This window comes from Daldinia caldariorum (assembly GCF_022478825.1).
Source record: "Daldinia caldariorum strain CBS 122874 unplaced genomic scaffold F4812scaffold_4, whole genome shotgun sequence".
In the NCBI taxonomy this organism is placed as follows: Eukaryota; Fungi; Ascomycota; class Sordariomycetes; order Xylariales; family Hypoxylaceae; genus Daldinia; species Daldinia caldariorum.
This window is the reverse complement of record NW_025953040.1, coordinates 1,430,958-1,444,999: the sequence shown is the minus strand read 5'-3', so window position 1 is coordinate 1,444,999 and position 14,042 is coordinate 1,430,958. Positions and strand designations below refer to the sequence as shown.

The 14,042-nt window shown below is 48.0% G+C and overlaps 6 protein-coding genes across 6 annotated transcripts; 5 read left to right on the top strand and 1 right to left on the bottom strand.

Moving 5' to 3' along the window:
* Positions 1-954: 954 nt before the first annotated feature.
* Positions 955-2,571, top strand: F4812DRAFT_470032 (FAD binding domain-containing protein; the record flags this gene model as incomplete). The annotated part of the gene is made up of 1 exon (XM_047938934.1): positions 955-2,571. One exon carries the CDS (start codon positions 955-957, stop codon positions 2,569-2,571), a length of 1,617 nt encoding a protein of 538 aa, XP_047792363.1.
* A 433-nt stretch (positions 2,572-3,004) lies between these two features.
* Positions 3,005-3,848, top strand: F4812DRAFT_457444 (uncharacterized protein; the record flags this gene model as incomplete). The annotated part of the gene is made up of 3 exons (XM_047937170.1): positions 3,005-3,606; positions 3,675-3,709; positions 3,766-3,848. 3 exons carry the CDS (start codon positions 3,005-3,007, stop codon positions 3,846-3,848), a joined length of 720 nt encoding a protein of 239 aa, XP_047792362.1.
* Positions 3,849-4,454: 606 nt separating this feature from the next.
* On the top strand, positions 4,455-5,005 carry F4812DRAFT_470030 (NAD(P)-binding protein; the record flags this gene model as incomplete). The annotated part of the gene is made up of 2 exons (XM_047938933.1): positions 4,455-4,916; positions 4,982-5,005. The coding sequence occupies 2 exons, from the start codon at positions 4,455-4,457 to the stop codon at positions 5,000-5,002; spliced, it is 483 nt and encodes a 160-aa protein (XP_047792361.1).
* A 3,970-nt stretch (positions 5,006-8,975) lies between these two features.
* On the top strand, positions 8,976-10,527 carry F4812DRAFT_421304 (uncharacterized protein). The gene has a single exon (XM_047933535.1). The coding sequence runs from the start codon at positions 9,225-9,227 to the stop codon at positions 10,188-10,190; it is 966 nt and encodes a 321-aa protein (XP_047792360.1). The 5' UTR covers positions 8,976-9,224; the 3' UTR covers positions 10,191-10,527.
* Positions 9,764-10,527, top strand: F4812DRAFT_421303 (uncharacterized protein). Its single transcript, XM_047933534.1, has 2 exons — positions 9,764-9,786; positions 9,853-10,527. The coding sequence occupies exon 2, from the start codon at positions 10,226-10,228 to the stop codon at positions 10,520-10,522; it is 297 nt and encodes a 98-aa protein (XP_047792359.1). The 5' UTR covers positions 9,764-9,786; positions 9,853-10,225; the 3' UTR covers positions 10,523-10,527.
* A 1,048-nt stretch (positions 10,528-11,575) lies between these two features.
* On the bottom strand, positions 11,576-13,160 carry F4812DRAFT_470026 (2-nitropropane dioxygenase). Its single transcript, XM_047938932.1, has one exon. The coding sequence runs from the start codon at positions 12,957-12,959 to the stop codon at positions 11,856-11,858; it is 1,104 nt and encodes a 367-aa protein (XP_047792358.1). The 5' UTR covers positions 12,960-13,160; the 3' UTR covers positions 11,576-11,855.
* Positions 13,161-14,042: the final 882 nt, after the last annotated feature.

Sequence of the window (14,042 nt, the reverse complement as noted above, 5' to 3'; positions counted from 1 at the left end):
ATGATTGGCCTTCGTCCAAAGTCCCCCTGTCATACTTGTTGGGTATTTGGAGTCTGTCCTTGGTTATCACATAAACTCTAATAGCTTTTCTGGTATTGTCCACAGGTACCTAAAGAGGTAGATAAACAAACTGACAGAGCGAGTAAGCATTCATCTTTACACTTTGAAATCCGTTCAATTCGCAGTAACCCCCTAAGGTAGTATCTGAGAGGGCTCAAATAATCCTCCATTAGGATGATGTCCATCGCAAGGTTTTCAGATTTCGGAAGCCTGATACTATATTTGGCAAGATACCAACACGAGAAGGGTAGATATATTCCAAGACAGTCGCTTGGCTATTTCATCTGACTCCTTGAGTAAGTCGGGACCGAGCCAACTGCCACGTTTTGTGAAGGGAAGAACGGAACAAGACATCGCCACCTTACTTTTACCGCGCCATTCTCATTCAGGGAATGACTATCACTCAAATGCTTTTGCGGTTGGACCCGTGCTTACATAGTCCGGGGGTTATCTTTCCCTAATTAGTTTGAATCAAGATAGCTCTCGATTGGTCTACGGGTTACAACCCTTCCTAGAGACAAGACAGGTACATAACCTTTGACCCTCGGACGCACCATCCTACGATGTCAATGCAACCCCCAAGGCCCCCAAAAATACGTACCGTGGAAGATTTTATATGGTCTGGTAAGAATGATGCCGACGCGTCATTCGGCATTTAAGGAGAATATTTTTAAAAAAATAGTTGGCGCAATATATCGCTCGGTTTATGCATATATCCATTCCATACGTGCCATAGAATTCCAACGTCTTAAATATCACCCGTGGTGTCTTCATTTCCAGCATAGTTTTGTCAAGTCATTAATGTCATTAATTCTTTCCCGTCTCTACTGCCGTTTCAAAGTGTAATGTTCTCTAACTAAGAAAGCCCGATCTATACCTAGCCTAAAGACTATCATGGAGATGCAAGAGATTGATGTCCTAATAGTGGGCGGTGGTCCAACCGGGGTCACATTAGCTTTGGAGTTGGCAGTTCATAAAATACCGTTCCGTGTTGTCGACAAGGAAATACAGAGATCAGACAAGTCTAGAGCCCTAGGTATCCAGCCACGTACTTTAGAGCTTCTCAATCGACACGGTGATGTACGGAAACTTGTATCGAAAGGAAACTTAAGTAGTGGCACTACGTTCTATCTTAACGGAAAGAAAGCGGCGGATATCGATTTAACAGGTCTTGTGGAAGACTCGGTATTCCCGCTGATCCTAATCATTTCTCAGTGCGAAACGGAAGCGTACTTGGACGAATGCCTTGCAAAGCATGGTTTCGCGGTCGAGAAAGGTCTTGAAGCGACGTCGATAGTTCAAGATCCGGATGGTGTTACCGTGAAACTGAGTAACTCAAGCGGTGTTGAAGAGACCGTTCGCGCAAAATACGTGGTGGGTGCTGACGGAGCCCATAGCAGCGTGAGACGTGCTGCAACTGGACTCACTTTCCAAGGGGCAGCCTACCCGCAGGACTTCATCCTTTGCGATGCCCACGTAAGGAATTCTAAGCTAGCCTGGAACAGGTTCTCTCTTTGTATGGGCAGAGGGTCACTCGCCGTGTTCCCGCTAAAAGACGGTACATGTCGAGTTGTAGCATCCCGCATGAATCCCAATCCGGATGTCGAGCCAAAGCTAGAGGACTTTCAAGAGATGTTGAATCAGCTTCACCCGGAAGCGGGCGAATTATACGACCCTACTTGGATCACTAAGTTCCACCTACACCACAGGGGCGTGAATAGCTACCGCGATGGCCGTCTGTTCGTCGCAGGTGACGCGGCGCATATCCACTCCCCCGCTGGAGCTCAGGGCATGAATACCGGCATACAAGATTCAATAAACCTGGGGTGGAAGTTAGCAAAAGTAATACGAGGCAAGAAACCAGATTCGTTCCTTGACAGTTACGACCGCGAACGTCGTCCAGTCGGCCAGCATCTGCTCGAAACATCTGATAAGATGTTCACCTGGGGGTGTTCCTCCAACCCATTCTTCATCTCTTTTCGTAACATTATATTCACATGGGGTTTGCCCTGGTTCGTCAGCAGTCGGGACCGTCGTGCCAACATCTTCAAGTTCATATCCGAATTTAGCATTAACTACAGGGACAGTTCTGTGGTGGGTACGGTACCTGGATACTCGGGGCCGGTGATGGGAGGTGATCGTGTTCCGGACAGGATAATTAAGAGTATGGGTCAGGAGAGACAGTTCTTAGAGCTTATCACTCCAGACACTCACCACCTAGTATTATTCTCCGGAGTCGGCAGTGATGCCGTTACCGAAGAATCCATGCGAGAAGCATTAGCCAATTTTGAGAGTAAAAACGCGGACGAGGCCAAGATTCACATGATATTTGACGAGGCGGTTGATGGAAGTGATGGAGCTGGTAGGCCTAGACATGTTGATGTTGGAAATCACCTGCATAAGGAATTTGGCTGTTCCAAGCCTGCTTATGTCTATATTCGACCGGACAGTTACGTCGAGCATATTGGTCTTTTGTCAGAGTTCAAGGCGCTTTTGGAATGGCTGGGGTGAAATTCGTTAGGTTAGATAGGTAGATATAAAGTATCCAGGTACGATTATTTGCTAGGACTGGATACCTTACGTAGTGCATGTAGCTACCCCTGAAAACTTCTCAATAACTTCATCTCGTTGCTGCCTGATCTTATAGGTCCCTGCCTTTGATTAGAGGCACCTACCTTAGGTAACCTACAACATCCATCTTCAACCTTTCAACCACTTCTCACCTACCTGACCACACCCCATGTAGAACGTCAATATCACTATCACTATTACTATTACTGTCAATATCAATATCAACATCAATATCAATATCACCCATCGAATAAATTTCACCAATCCCATTTCCACTAGGCATCAACTACATCTTACAATCTAAGCTTGTATTTTATTACCCTCAGGCATCTCAGAGATTTGGAATCGTGATCCCGTATATCAATTGGAGACCATGTCCCTGAACCAGTGCGTCGTCTGCTGGAAGGGGGGCGGCCAGTTATGCGGATCGTGCAAGAGCTGCCACTACTGCTCGAAGGAATGCCAGAAAAGCGATTGGAAGTCGCACAAGTTGTTGTGTAAGGCTATCGTGACCCAGCCGGAACGCCCATCTCCTTCGCATGTCAGGGCTATCTACTTTCCACAAGACAAGCCGGTCCCAGAACTCGTCTGGATTCGTTGCTTTGAAAACCCCGAGATTCCCGAAGAACCAAATCACCCATATCCGGACTCCGTCAGAGAAATCCTTGGCGCAAGCTACGACTGTCAACGGGGCCAGTATAATTACGTTCATAAGAAGGAAGTGCCTCGTATGATAGACATCCTTTTTCGAAATATGTTTCGTTACGATGGATCGAAGCCTACCGAAAGCTTATATAAGACCGTCGCAAAACATGGCGATGAAAAGTTCGGCTGGAAAGGCCCCCTTCTCCTCTTCGGTATCTCAGTTGAAGATCCGCTGGAAGATTCCGATATGCCAGTCTGGCGATATACCGATGCTACACTTGCAGATTTTCGCAGTATGATAGATCTATCCCTCGGATACAATGAGCTTTAGTGAGAAGATCCTTCCCTCCGCGTTACCCGTTCTTTCACGGGTCTTTTTCGATGAATCCCAATACTAGCCCATTGGAAAATCACGCGGCCCTCGAAGATGAAAGTGAGAGATACCTTATTATACTTAGTATATATATTCGCTAATACGTGTCTAAACAGGTAGCCAAGAAATGAGCGTCCAAGATGTCTTAGCGAACACGTTAGACGCGACGTTTAGCATGATTTGGAGTACATTGGGCTGAGGATATATCAGGCTTCTACTGCTTTCGTTGCTTTCACAAGGCGTGTAATGGTATAAGTACACGTGCAGCCGATGAAGATTTATGGCCATACTCAAGCTAGAGTTACCACACAGATGCGTATGGATTTGAATTCTAAGTACGGGGTCAGCGCTGCTACCTACGTGGGTATCTCTATAGGAGGTACCTATCTAGTTTAATGGATGAGCAAGTTCATAGGTCCTCAGTTAACCTAGATAGCAACCAAGCACAACTATTGCGGTTCTTATTTTAATATCGTTTATTCGTAAAAATGCAACTTCGGGAGTAAGTGAGATGAGTGCTAAGGGATTCACAAACCCTCACCTGTCTCTAATGTCCCTTGACGTAGATAGAAGGTAACAGACACAGATAGATGGAATCCATTTTCTACCTGTTTCTGCATTTCAACTTTTACCCCTGTATGTATCAGTAAACACCACCCTTGCCCAACATTATTAATGAAGCAATATCCGGCCCCGCATTTGAAATCATACATTGGTCCATCGCGGCGGACTTTGGCTTCGCACGCCGTATAAAATCCCGGAACCCCCCGATCCCACCCCTCCGCCAGGTGTAGCTAGCATCGTCATGTCTCGCAAACCAGTGGTCATCACCGGGTGCAGCGAAGGCGGCATCGGCGCGGCCCTGACCCTCGAGTTCCACGTCCAGGGGTACCGGGTCTTCGCGACGGCGCGGAACGTGGACAAGATGCGGCCGCTCGCGGGGAAGGGGATCGAGACCCCGCCCTTGAACGTGGACTCGGACGAGTCGATCGCGGTGTGCGCGGCGTCCGTGGCGGAAGCGACGGAGACCGGGACCGGGACCGGGACCGACGAGTCCAAGCTCGATTGCCTGATCAACAACGCGGGCGTGCACCACGTGCTCCCGTTCACGGACTCCCGGATCGACGACCTGCGGCGCGTCGTCAACACCAACGTCGTTGGGACGTTGGCCGTCACCCACGCCTTCGTCCCGCTGCTGAATATTTGGCGCGGAGGCTCGTCGACTTGGGCTTGGTTTTTGCCTTGGTTTGGGTGGGAGGGAATATTTGTGAGTTAATTCTTTTTCTTTTCCCCAGATTTCCGTGATTCGCGGAAGCTAATACAATCTCTCAGGATTCTTCCTTGGCTACCTAAACAATATAGACTCGACAAGGTGCGTCCACCACCACCATCATTATAATGGTTGCTATTTGTTGAGTTGGGGAAATTATCGCAAACGATACTTTGCTAGTCTGATCTGTTGGTGGAATTACGAATACCTATTTATTGCGCAATTCGAATAAGTTACAATGTAAATACCAAGTAGCTACCTACTTAAGTAACGTGTGCTACGCAGCAACGGCTGCGTACAAACACGTTGAACTGTTTATAGATGGTTTGCATAATGCCCCTTTTTGGTACCCAAGGTACCTAAATGTAGCAGTTTGATAGTCCAGTAGGTATCTTCCCTGTGCCCTACAATTATTTACTTTAACTCCGGTGACTGATATTTTATGAAATCTAAATAGACATGAAAATCGCTGAGCATAGTACCTAAGGTAAATTGGCTCCATCTTCTCTGTCGCTAATGTTACCTAGGTAACTTCAGCTGTTCGCTTATCGTTGCCTTAGGTACCTCGTTCTCTGACCACTCCTATAAAAGTCTTGCGCTTTTCAACTGATATTAATCATTTTTCACATGCTCTGCAGCAGTGTCTCGCAAAGTAGGATGAATCGATGCTGTGAAACTTGTTGGTCTTTCGGTCCCTAGCCGATTGGCTAGCTGATGCGTAGGATCCCCGGAGGATTGCCGGATGGTATCAAAGTGAAGTCTTAGATGAAAGCCTCTTGCTGATTATGTTTCTAGAAGATGCTTGGAATAGGGCTGAATATCATAGAGTTATCTTCAATAGGTTGTGCTGTAAGACATGTCATCGGTATGTGGCTGCTGGCCAGGTTTACGGCGTGTAACCCTCTATTGAGGTCTTATGAAGGATCCGAATGTCAGCATCGTTGTAGTATCATTGATAACAAGACAGTACGGTCTAGAACATGATTAGGACAGACTTGTCTTGTGCTTAGGAGGTAGATTCTTATTTTTTTTTTTTTTTTTGAGCTTCCTCAATGGCGCCGTCAAGACTCAAAAAATCACACTCACTCAATAGACATTCTCTAGGCTTGATTGATTAAAGGTTCACCGAAGGTCCTGAGTGAATCTAACTATAGGTGTACCCAAGTACCTTGCTCATCTCAACCAATCGGAATCCGTGTTATTGAGAAGACTTGCCCGAACGAGTAACCTCCGGCTCGGATTATCGCGTGTCGCCGGATTGGCCGTTGGAGGACAAAGGTTGTGCTCCATTCCCTTCAATTTTCCTTTTTTTCAGAAGTATTCCTGGCTCAATGCAGCAAATAAGACGCATGAAGGGCTCATGTGATGATTATGACCGTGTCATAGTAAATAGCACTGAGATATCCTGAGATATCCGTATAGCGTTGATGCTTATAGATATTAGGACGAAATTTTGAATGGGGTGGACTACGACTAACACGTCTTTTTACGAAGTCACCAATTGGATTGATAATAGGTCGCGTGATGTACGAATCACGATGTTTTTTGTGGTGTTGATAGGTAAGGTCATGCACGAAGCAGATACCTATTCGGCCCAGTGAGATTTCGTCATAAACAAAATATGCCCACAGAAATAAGCTTTGCATGGTGATCTCCCGAAGCTTTCGATCTTTGGGTCATCTATTATACAAAGTACTTACCTAGGTAGGAATCATGGTAAGCACAGAATATGAACTCCCCTACTTTGGCGTCAGGTCAGCCATGTCGTTCTTTTCTATCTCCAGGGCAGATGATTCAAAGATGTCGAGCCACCAAGTATGATGCTATGACACCGGTAATGCCCCTGGAACAGATGTTCTTGCTGGGAATAAGAGCGGTCGGCGGTCGGTATTTGACACCGGCGTCGAATTTCTGGCCGATCAATACGGCCATACATCCATAGGAGTGTCATGACGTATTGAGCAAAAGGGGACAAAAAAAGAGAGAGAGAAGTAACCTGCTATGCCGGACGGCTCATTGCATCAAAATATACTAAGTACCGCTTTTAAAGAGGACGCGCAGTTCGTCGTCAGTGGCTAACCTCCACGTATGCATACCTCCTAAGGTACAAAGCTTTCCGAGTCTGCCAAGCGCCAAGCCGCAAAAGATCCGACTAGGAGGTACCTACCTATCTTAACTCGGTAAACACAAAAGCCACGATCCAAAATTGTATATTTCCTATAATAGGCAATTAGGATAAATTAAGCGTGCAATATAGTAATGATTGGATTTTAGGAGGCTGACATATTGTTGTATGTTGGGGGTTAATTGAACGTGGAAGTAGTACTTTGTTTTTTCTGGTCGTCATATAAGCGGCGTCAATAACCCCCTCCCCCCTCCCCCTCTGCCCCTTGGCTTTGCCCCACTACGGGCGGGAATCCATGGCCCCCGACTACCGACAGGAGCCGCGTACTAGCGAGACTTTGTCATTCTTTTCCTTCGGATTTTTTTTCTTTCTTTTCGTATCAAATTTCCTAGATGCATTTCTTGTTTCCCATGACAGCTATTTGACGCAATCGTCTCAAATATGTATTAGTTGCGTTTATATCGGGCTGTACCTGAATAGCGATGCCGACTGCGACTCTACATAGTAAGCTACCTATCTACCAAGGTACCTAAGGTACCTAGCATACTAAGCCGTGTATTGTAGCTGGCCCTGTCTCCTGGCACGGTTAGCATCTTCTCCACGATTTCTCACGATGGATCTCATTCATCACCCCCTGCCTCCTTGCACTTTTTTAGTCCCAGTTAGGTAGTCCCAGCTCCAAAACCCTGGCTCTTCTAGATCGCCCTATGGTTGGCTAGAAGAGCTGGCATGTTGAGCTAACCCGCAACCCCTTTTCCATATTGCCCAATCATGTTTCTTAATAGCTGTGATGTCTCACCTCGAGACGAATCCTTTACAAGACCTACAGCGATTTCTGGGGTAATGAGGTGAGTTTTGCGGCAATCAGCATCATATCACGGGATACAACAGAACGCATGCCTACAACTCCTAGAAATAAACTCGGCCGACTGATTATTGGCTGCTAAGGTTTGTGGAAACTTGTCTTGGCCAACCCGTTACTACATGTTAGTTCTCTCGGCATCGGAACCGACGAGTCCCAAAGCACGAGCTCAAGCGAGCTCGGCTAACCGCGCCCGAGGCCGCAGGATACCGAGAAACGAAATTTGATCAGATGTTTGGTGGCTAGTTGAACTGACGACGGCTTACCGCAAGTTGCTCCAGCCTGTCCAGCCTGTCCAGCTTCGCCGTGGAGTTACGTGTCAAGCGTCGTCTTTGATCAAGTGCATCATTAATAAAACAGTTGTGTTAGGCTACCCTACGCGTAGCCGCAGATGTACTACCTTTTAGTTAGGTGGTTAAACCTGCGGTCTGGCGAGTCTGGTTCTACTATGACATAGTAACCTATTGATCGGTATTATTGCCCGGGTTTTTGACTGCCCTGTTTGGGTTGCTTTGGTGGCTCAAATACAATACAAGGTATTGTAGGTACCTAACACGGAGAGTCGGTGACCTGCGGCCGCTTTTACTTACAGTTACTTGGGTCCGTCTGTCCTTTGATACCTGGATCTAGCGGGTTAAGTGACTCGTTAGTCTGCCGTGGCTTTGAGCCGCCTCATCAAACCACGTTCCAGTCCCCCTTTGATGAAACTTTCGTTAACCACCGCTTAAAGGGTACCACATGAGATAACGTACCCTTTGACCTGAGGTATTGTATTGTACCTACTAGGTAGGTAACGTACCTACCTACCTACCTACCTAGCCTAAGGTAGGCAACGTTAGGTACCTATCTACCTATGGTAGGTAACTAAAACTTGTTTCGCGCCGATCGACGGTGCTCGCTCTAAAGAAGTATGGACCCTTGAGAGCGAAAGTGACTTGTCTACTTGTTCATCTTCCCCATCTGTCAAACGTGGGTGTGGGGCGACAACAGGTAAAGGTAATGACAATGAATAATAGATGAAGCAAGATAAGCCGCCCCCCCCTTCTTCACTCGCATATAAACCTGACAGCCCTCAAACCGCATGCGGCAGTTTCCCGTGTTTGATATTACCCTATAGCATGCCCAATCCCATGAATCCTCTCAAACGTGTTACAGGATCGATTCTGATGTATCACTTATAATTGGTACCTAACTTATAGACCAATTTCAACTATTTGATCATTATATTACGCATCGATCACGCACACACCCTCGTGCGGCGTGGAGGAAAATATTGCATTAATCAAACCCATCCTACTCCAAGAATATCTACTCATATATGATCATGCCGGCCAGGACGAGCCATACCCCAACTATTTATTATGATATCCCCGTCGCCATCATACCTCTTGTCAGTTCGATACTGTTACTTATAAGACTTTACCGTTGGCAACAATCTCAATACTACCAATTCCTTAACCTCATCGACAGCACAATGGAGGGGACCTTAACACGGTTCTCAAACAAGCTGCAAAGCCCTGCCACATTTAACAAGTTCAACGAACTCCCCCCTGAGCTAAGGATCAGGATATGGCAATATGCCATACCTGATCCTAGGACAGTTGTCGTGAAGTCGCCGTACTCGGGGCAAAAACAGACTCCCAGATCGCTAGAAGAGGCAATATCAGATTCCCATAGCCAAGGGGAAACATGGTATTCAAACACACAGATCCCCGCTCTCTTACATGTCAACGCCGAGGCCAGATATGAAGCACTTAAGCACTATAAGCTGTCACTAGGCGTGGGAGGCTTACAAGCGAGGATCTACGTGGATTTCAGTCGGGATACGTTGTTCTTTGGCAACTCGGAACTGAAAGCAGAATGCTCATCATTGTGGGCTTCTACGCGGGGATTAGAAGAGGTACAGCGTCTTGCAGTTGTTCCCGAGGGCGCATGGAGAGTATTACGATGGAAGAAAGTTGATTTGAACTCGCTGCAACGAATAATATTCGTACACGACACGGAGAAGCTCGAGCTAGGCCCTCTCCCCCAGCTAGTAGAAGACGAACCGCAAGATATCGAAGCGGAGTTGCTCGAGGGACAGGTGCAACGTTTAGAAGAGTTAGAGTCACAGCAGGAGTGGCAGGAGGACGGCAGCACATTGGATCCCATGAAGAAGCGGATGCAGGCAGCTCGTGAGGAGATCGACACGCTAATGATGGTACTACCGACGCAATGGGAGAAGGAGCCAGGACTGTCGACAGCAGTATTTAGGAAAAGCCGCGGGGATAGATGGGCATGTTGATTCGCTCTTTTATTTTAGTGTAGACAATTCGTCAAATGCGACATGTCTTGTCTTTTCTTATTTTGCGCCGTGCATCATCACATCATGCAGTGCATCCACGAATAAATGAACCAATTACACGAAAGGATTTACTTGGTTCCCTAGCTTTAGTAGGGACCAACTTTCGAATGTGCTCAAAATGGAAGGAGGTCAATTGCTTCATCATGATAGCAGGATTTGACGAATTTGGGGGACTGAGATATAGGGGGCTCAGCTACATTCCTACCCTAGGTACCAAGGGTATAGGCATTATTATTATGAAAACCCCTTGTGTAAGAGACCCTATGTCTTAAAAAAGTACTAAAAACTCGACAAGTGCCTCCAAGACATTCGTACGCAATCTGATTCGAATTTTGATAAACTTGTCTTGCCCTACCTCCTCCTTCTACCTAATGTAGTACATAATGGTGCTTACGTACGCACCGCTGAATGATTGGCTTTTTGCCCGACTTTCTGGATATGAAGAAAATAGAAAATCGATCGACACGATACAAAACGAAGTTAGAAACGGACCCCAAAGCGAGCGACGCAATTCACCGCCCCCCTTATTAAATTTATTAGATACCTAGATATTCCCTTTTGAATTTCTCGGTGTCTTTTATATATATTAGGTATATATTTATTGTTTTCTCTATACCTACGAAATAATACATGCCGTGCATACCTATCCAATGGGGTATGTTATGCTCAGGTAGCCTCGAAGCCTGGAAATCGAAGCTATAAAAGTACCTAACCTAACTTAAGGTAGTGGACCTGACCTAACTTACAGACCCCAACGTACCTCCGTATGTACAATACCTTATTAATTACTACATCATATAAGAGACATATGCATGTACGGACGGATGTCAAAAGAAAAAGGCAAACGGTTTAAAGTTATGAATGTTTCCGCATCCCCCCCGCAGGGGACTTCGGCTTCGGGTCCCCTTGAATCTTGTTTTTTTGACTTTCCGTTTACCTTTAGGTCGAAGTAAAGGTGGTGATGGGAATAGTGGGTTAGTTTACCTCTATATGATGAAGTGGCGACGCCAAAGACGACGGCGGTTATAATCGTAAAATCTCTTTTTGAGGTGATGGTTATTATCTCCTCCTGTCTGGAATTGCACGAGGTACATACATATTATTTGTTACCTACATGGGATCAATAAAGTTCCAACACACTGCCCCCCTCCCCCCCTTTCCCGCTTTGGAACCGATCCTCCCGGGACCGTACTCGGGGATTATGCCTTTCGGTGGGAATGATTAGGGTAGGGTAGGGTAGTATTGCATCCCGTTTGAATATGGATTAGGTATGTAAAACAAAAAATTATTCCCACGAAATAGAAAATAGGTCACACTGCGTCGAATGTCATGTCCGTCGTAGTAAGGTAAAAATCAAACGCCTCCCTCCTCGGTACCGCGAAGAAGGCGCACGTACCGGTATAGACGCGAGTGTACTTTTTGGAAACAATTTCGGTTTTATCCCATGTTACCGGTCTCCTTTTCCCTGTCATACGGTTGAGTAAGTACCTAAGGAACCCACCCAGGTAGGTAAGTAAGCAAGTACCTGCTCGACAGATCCGTGATTATCCCAATGCATAACCTAATTCAACCCCATCCGCCCAACCCAGGGGTCCAAGCCCTTCCTCACAGCTTACTCTTCTCACCACCGGTAGTAACAGCGTAATTCGCATCGACATACCCGCTCCCCCGCCTCAGCATGCGCACGGCGCCGTCCACCATGTCGCGCACGATGTCCGCCGCGGGCAGGACCTCCGTCACGGCGCCCGCGACCTGGCCCATGATGTGCGGGGGGTCGATGTCCTCGACGTCGTTCTCGAAGTCGTGCTCGATGGGCACGACGCCGCGATCGCACAGCTCCCGGATCCGGCCCGGATCCGCGTGCCACCGCGCGACGTACGCGTTCGTCCGCATCCGCAGCGGCCGCCCCGTGAGCACCAGCGTCCGCTGCGTGTCCTCGAACCCGCACGACACCACGCTCGCCTTGTGCGCCTCGCTGCTCGCCGCCTCCGCGCTCGCCACGAACCGCGTCCCCACCCACACCCCCGCCGCCCCCAGCATCAGGCTCGACGCCAGCGACCGCCCGTCCCGGATCCCCCCCGCCGCCACCACCAGCGCCGGCCCGCCCCCGAGCAGCGTCGGCCGGTACCGCGCCGCGACGTCCGCCACCGCCGGCACGAGCACCGAGCTCGCGATGTCCCCCGTGTGCCCGCCGCCCTCGCCGCCCTGCGGACACACCAAGTCGACGCCGAGGTCGAGCGCCTTGACGGCGTGCTTGGGGTGGCCGACCATATTCATGACGAGGATGCCCGCGGCGTGCAGCCTGTCGACGACGTGTTTGGGGGGCACGCCCACGGCGCTGACGAACAGCCGCGCGCCGCTTTCGATGGTGATGTCGATCAGCTCGTCGAGCTTGCCGCCGGTGTAGTCGTGGTTGGTCTTGCGGGCGGACCCGCCGACCTGCGGGAGCGCGAGGTCGACGCCGAAGGGCAGGTGCGGCGCGCGCAGGGCGGCCTTGAGCTCCGCGATGATGGTCCGGAGCTGCGCGGGCGTGTACTGGAAGCCGCCGATGACGCCTAGCCCGCCGGCGTTGGAGACCGCGGCCGCGAGGGCGCCGCCGGATACGCGGGCCATGCCTGCGAGGATGATGGGGTGCTGGATCCCGAGGAGGGTGGTGAGGGGGGTTGTGATGGGGCCTTTGGGAGGCTGCGGTTGCGGTTGCGGCGCCATTGTGAACGGAGTGGTCAAATTTATTACGCTGATTGATCTAGCTAACGGTTCTTGGGTTTATGGGTGCTCGCTGAGAACTGTGCCGCTTTGATGCCGGCTGGTGGAGTAGGTATGATTAGCTGGGTATGAAGGGTATATCAGTTACAGGTAGGTAATATACCTAGATAATCCTGGTATAGAGAGAATGGTTGTTCAGAGGTTTTGTATCGAGCAAGTTTAAGCTCGGCTACCTCGGATCAAGTCTGTTGGGATAGCATCCGAACCGCGGTTTAAAGTAGAATGAATGTGTTGTTATTGTACGACGCGATCTTTCGATGAGTATAAAGAACCGTGTAAGTGTAACGCTATCTTGAGCGGTATTAGGTATAGATTAGGTACATTCAAGACCCTCGCGATAAAGTACCTAGGTAGGATGTAAGATAAGAAATATATTTAAAAGAGGAAAGGAGCTAGTTGGTAATGAATATATTTCTAGGTAAGAGTTAAAAGAAGTTGTTGGACTTATACGGAGACCCGTTTGATATGGAAAGCTCCAGGGGTTCTCGGGAGCTAAATTCGACCCTTCTCAAAGCGGAGATCTGGGGTAAACTAGAAAAAATATACCGAGGCATATCTATTTTCGGCAAGGTAACCTTTCTTTTGTTTTACCTCAAGTCAGGAACCAAGACTATCATAATATCATGTGTCATGTATGCTATGCACAATGAAATAAATATACGCCATTTTACGAGCATCGTCATAGTTCAAGTATATTTCTGGCTAAGGAATCGTTAATATAATAATACAACTCATATCTTCCACATACTACCTAGTAGTATCAGGTCGCAGATATAAATATATTCAAATTGGGCGTCCTATCCGGCAATCCCCCCCCCCCCCCCCCAAAGTTCCTGTCTCCCAGTAATAATAACATCATTGCATTCGCTATTTGGAAACAGTAAAGTCGTGGCCCCTTGAACGCTCTACAAGGCGTAGGCCGCTGTCTTGTTTCGTAGGCCCTGTACCTAGTAATCATAATCTCGTATATACACGTATACACATTGATTTATAGGAAGGAACAAAACTTGGTCGCTTGCACTACTA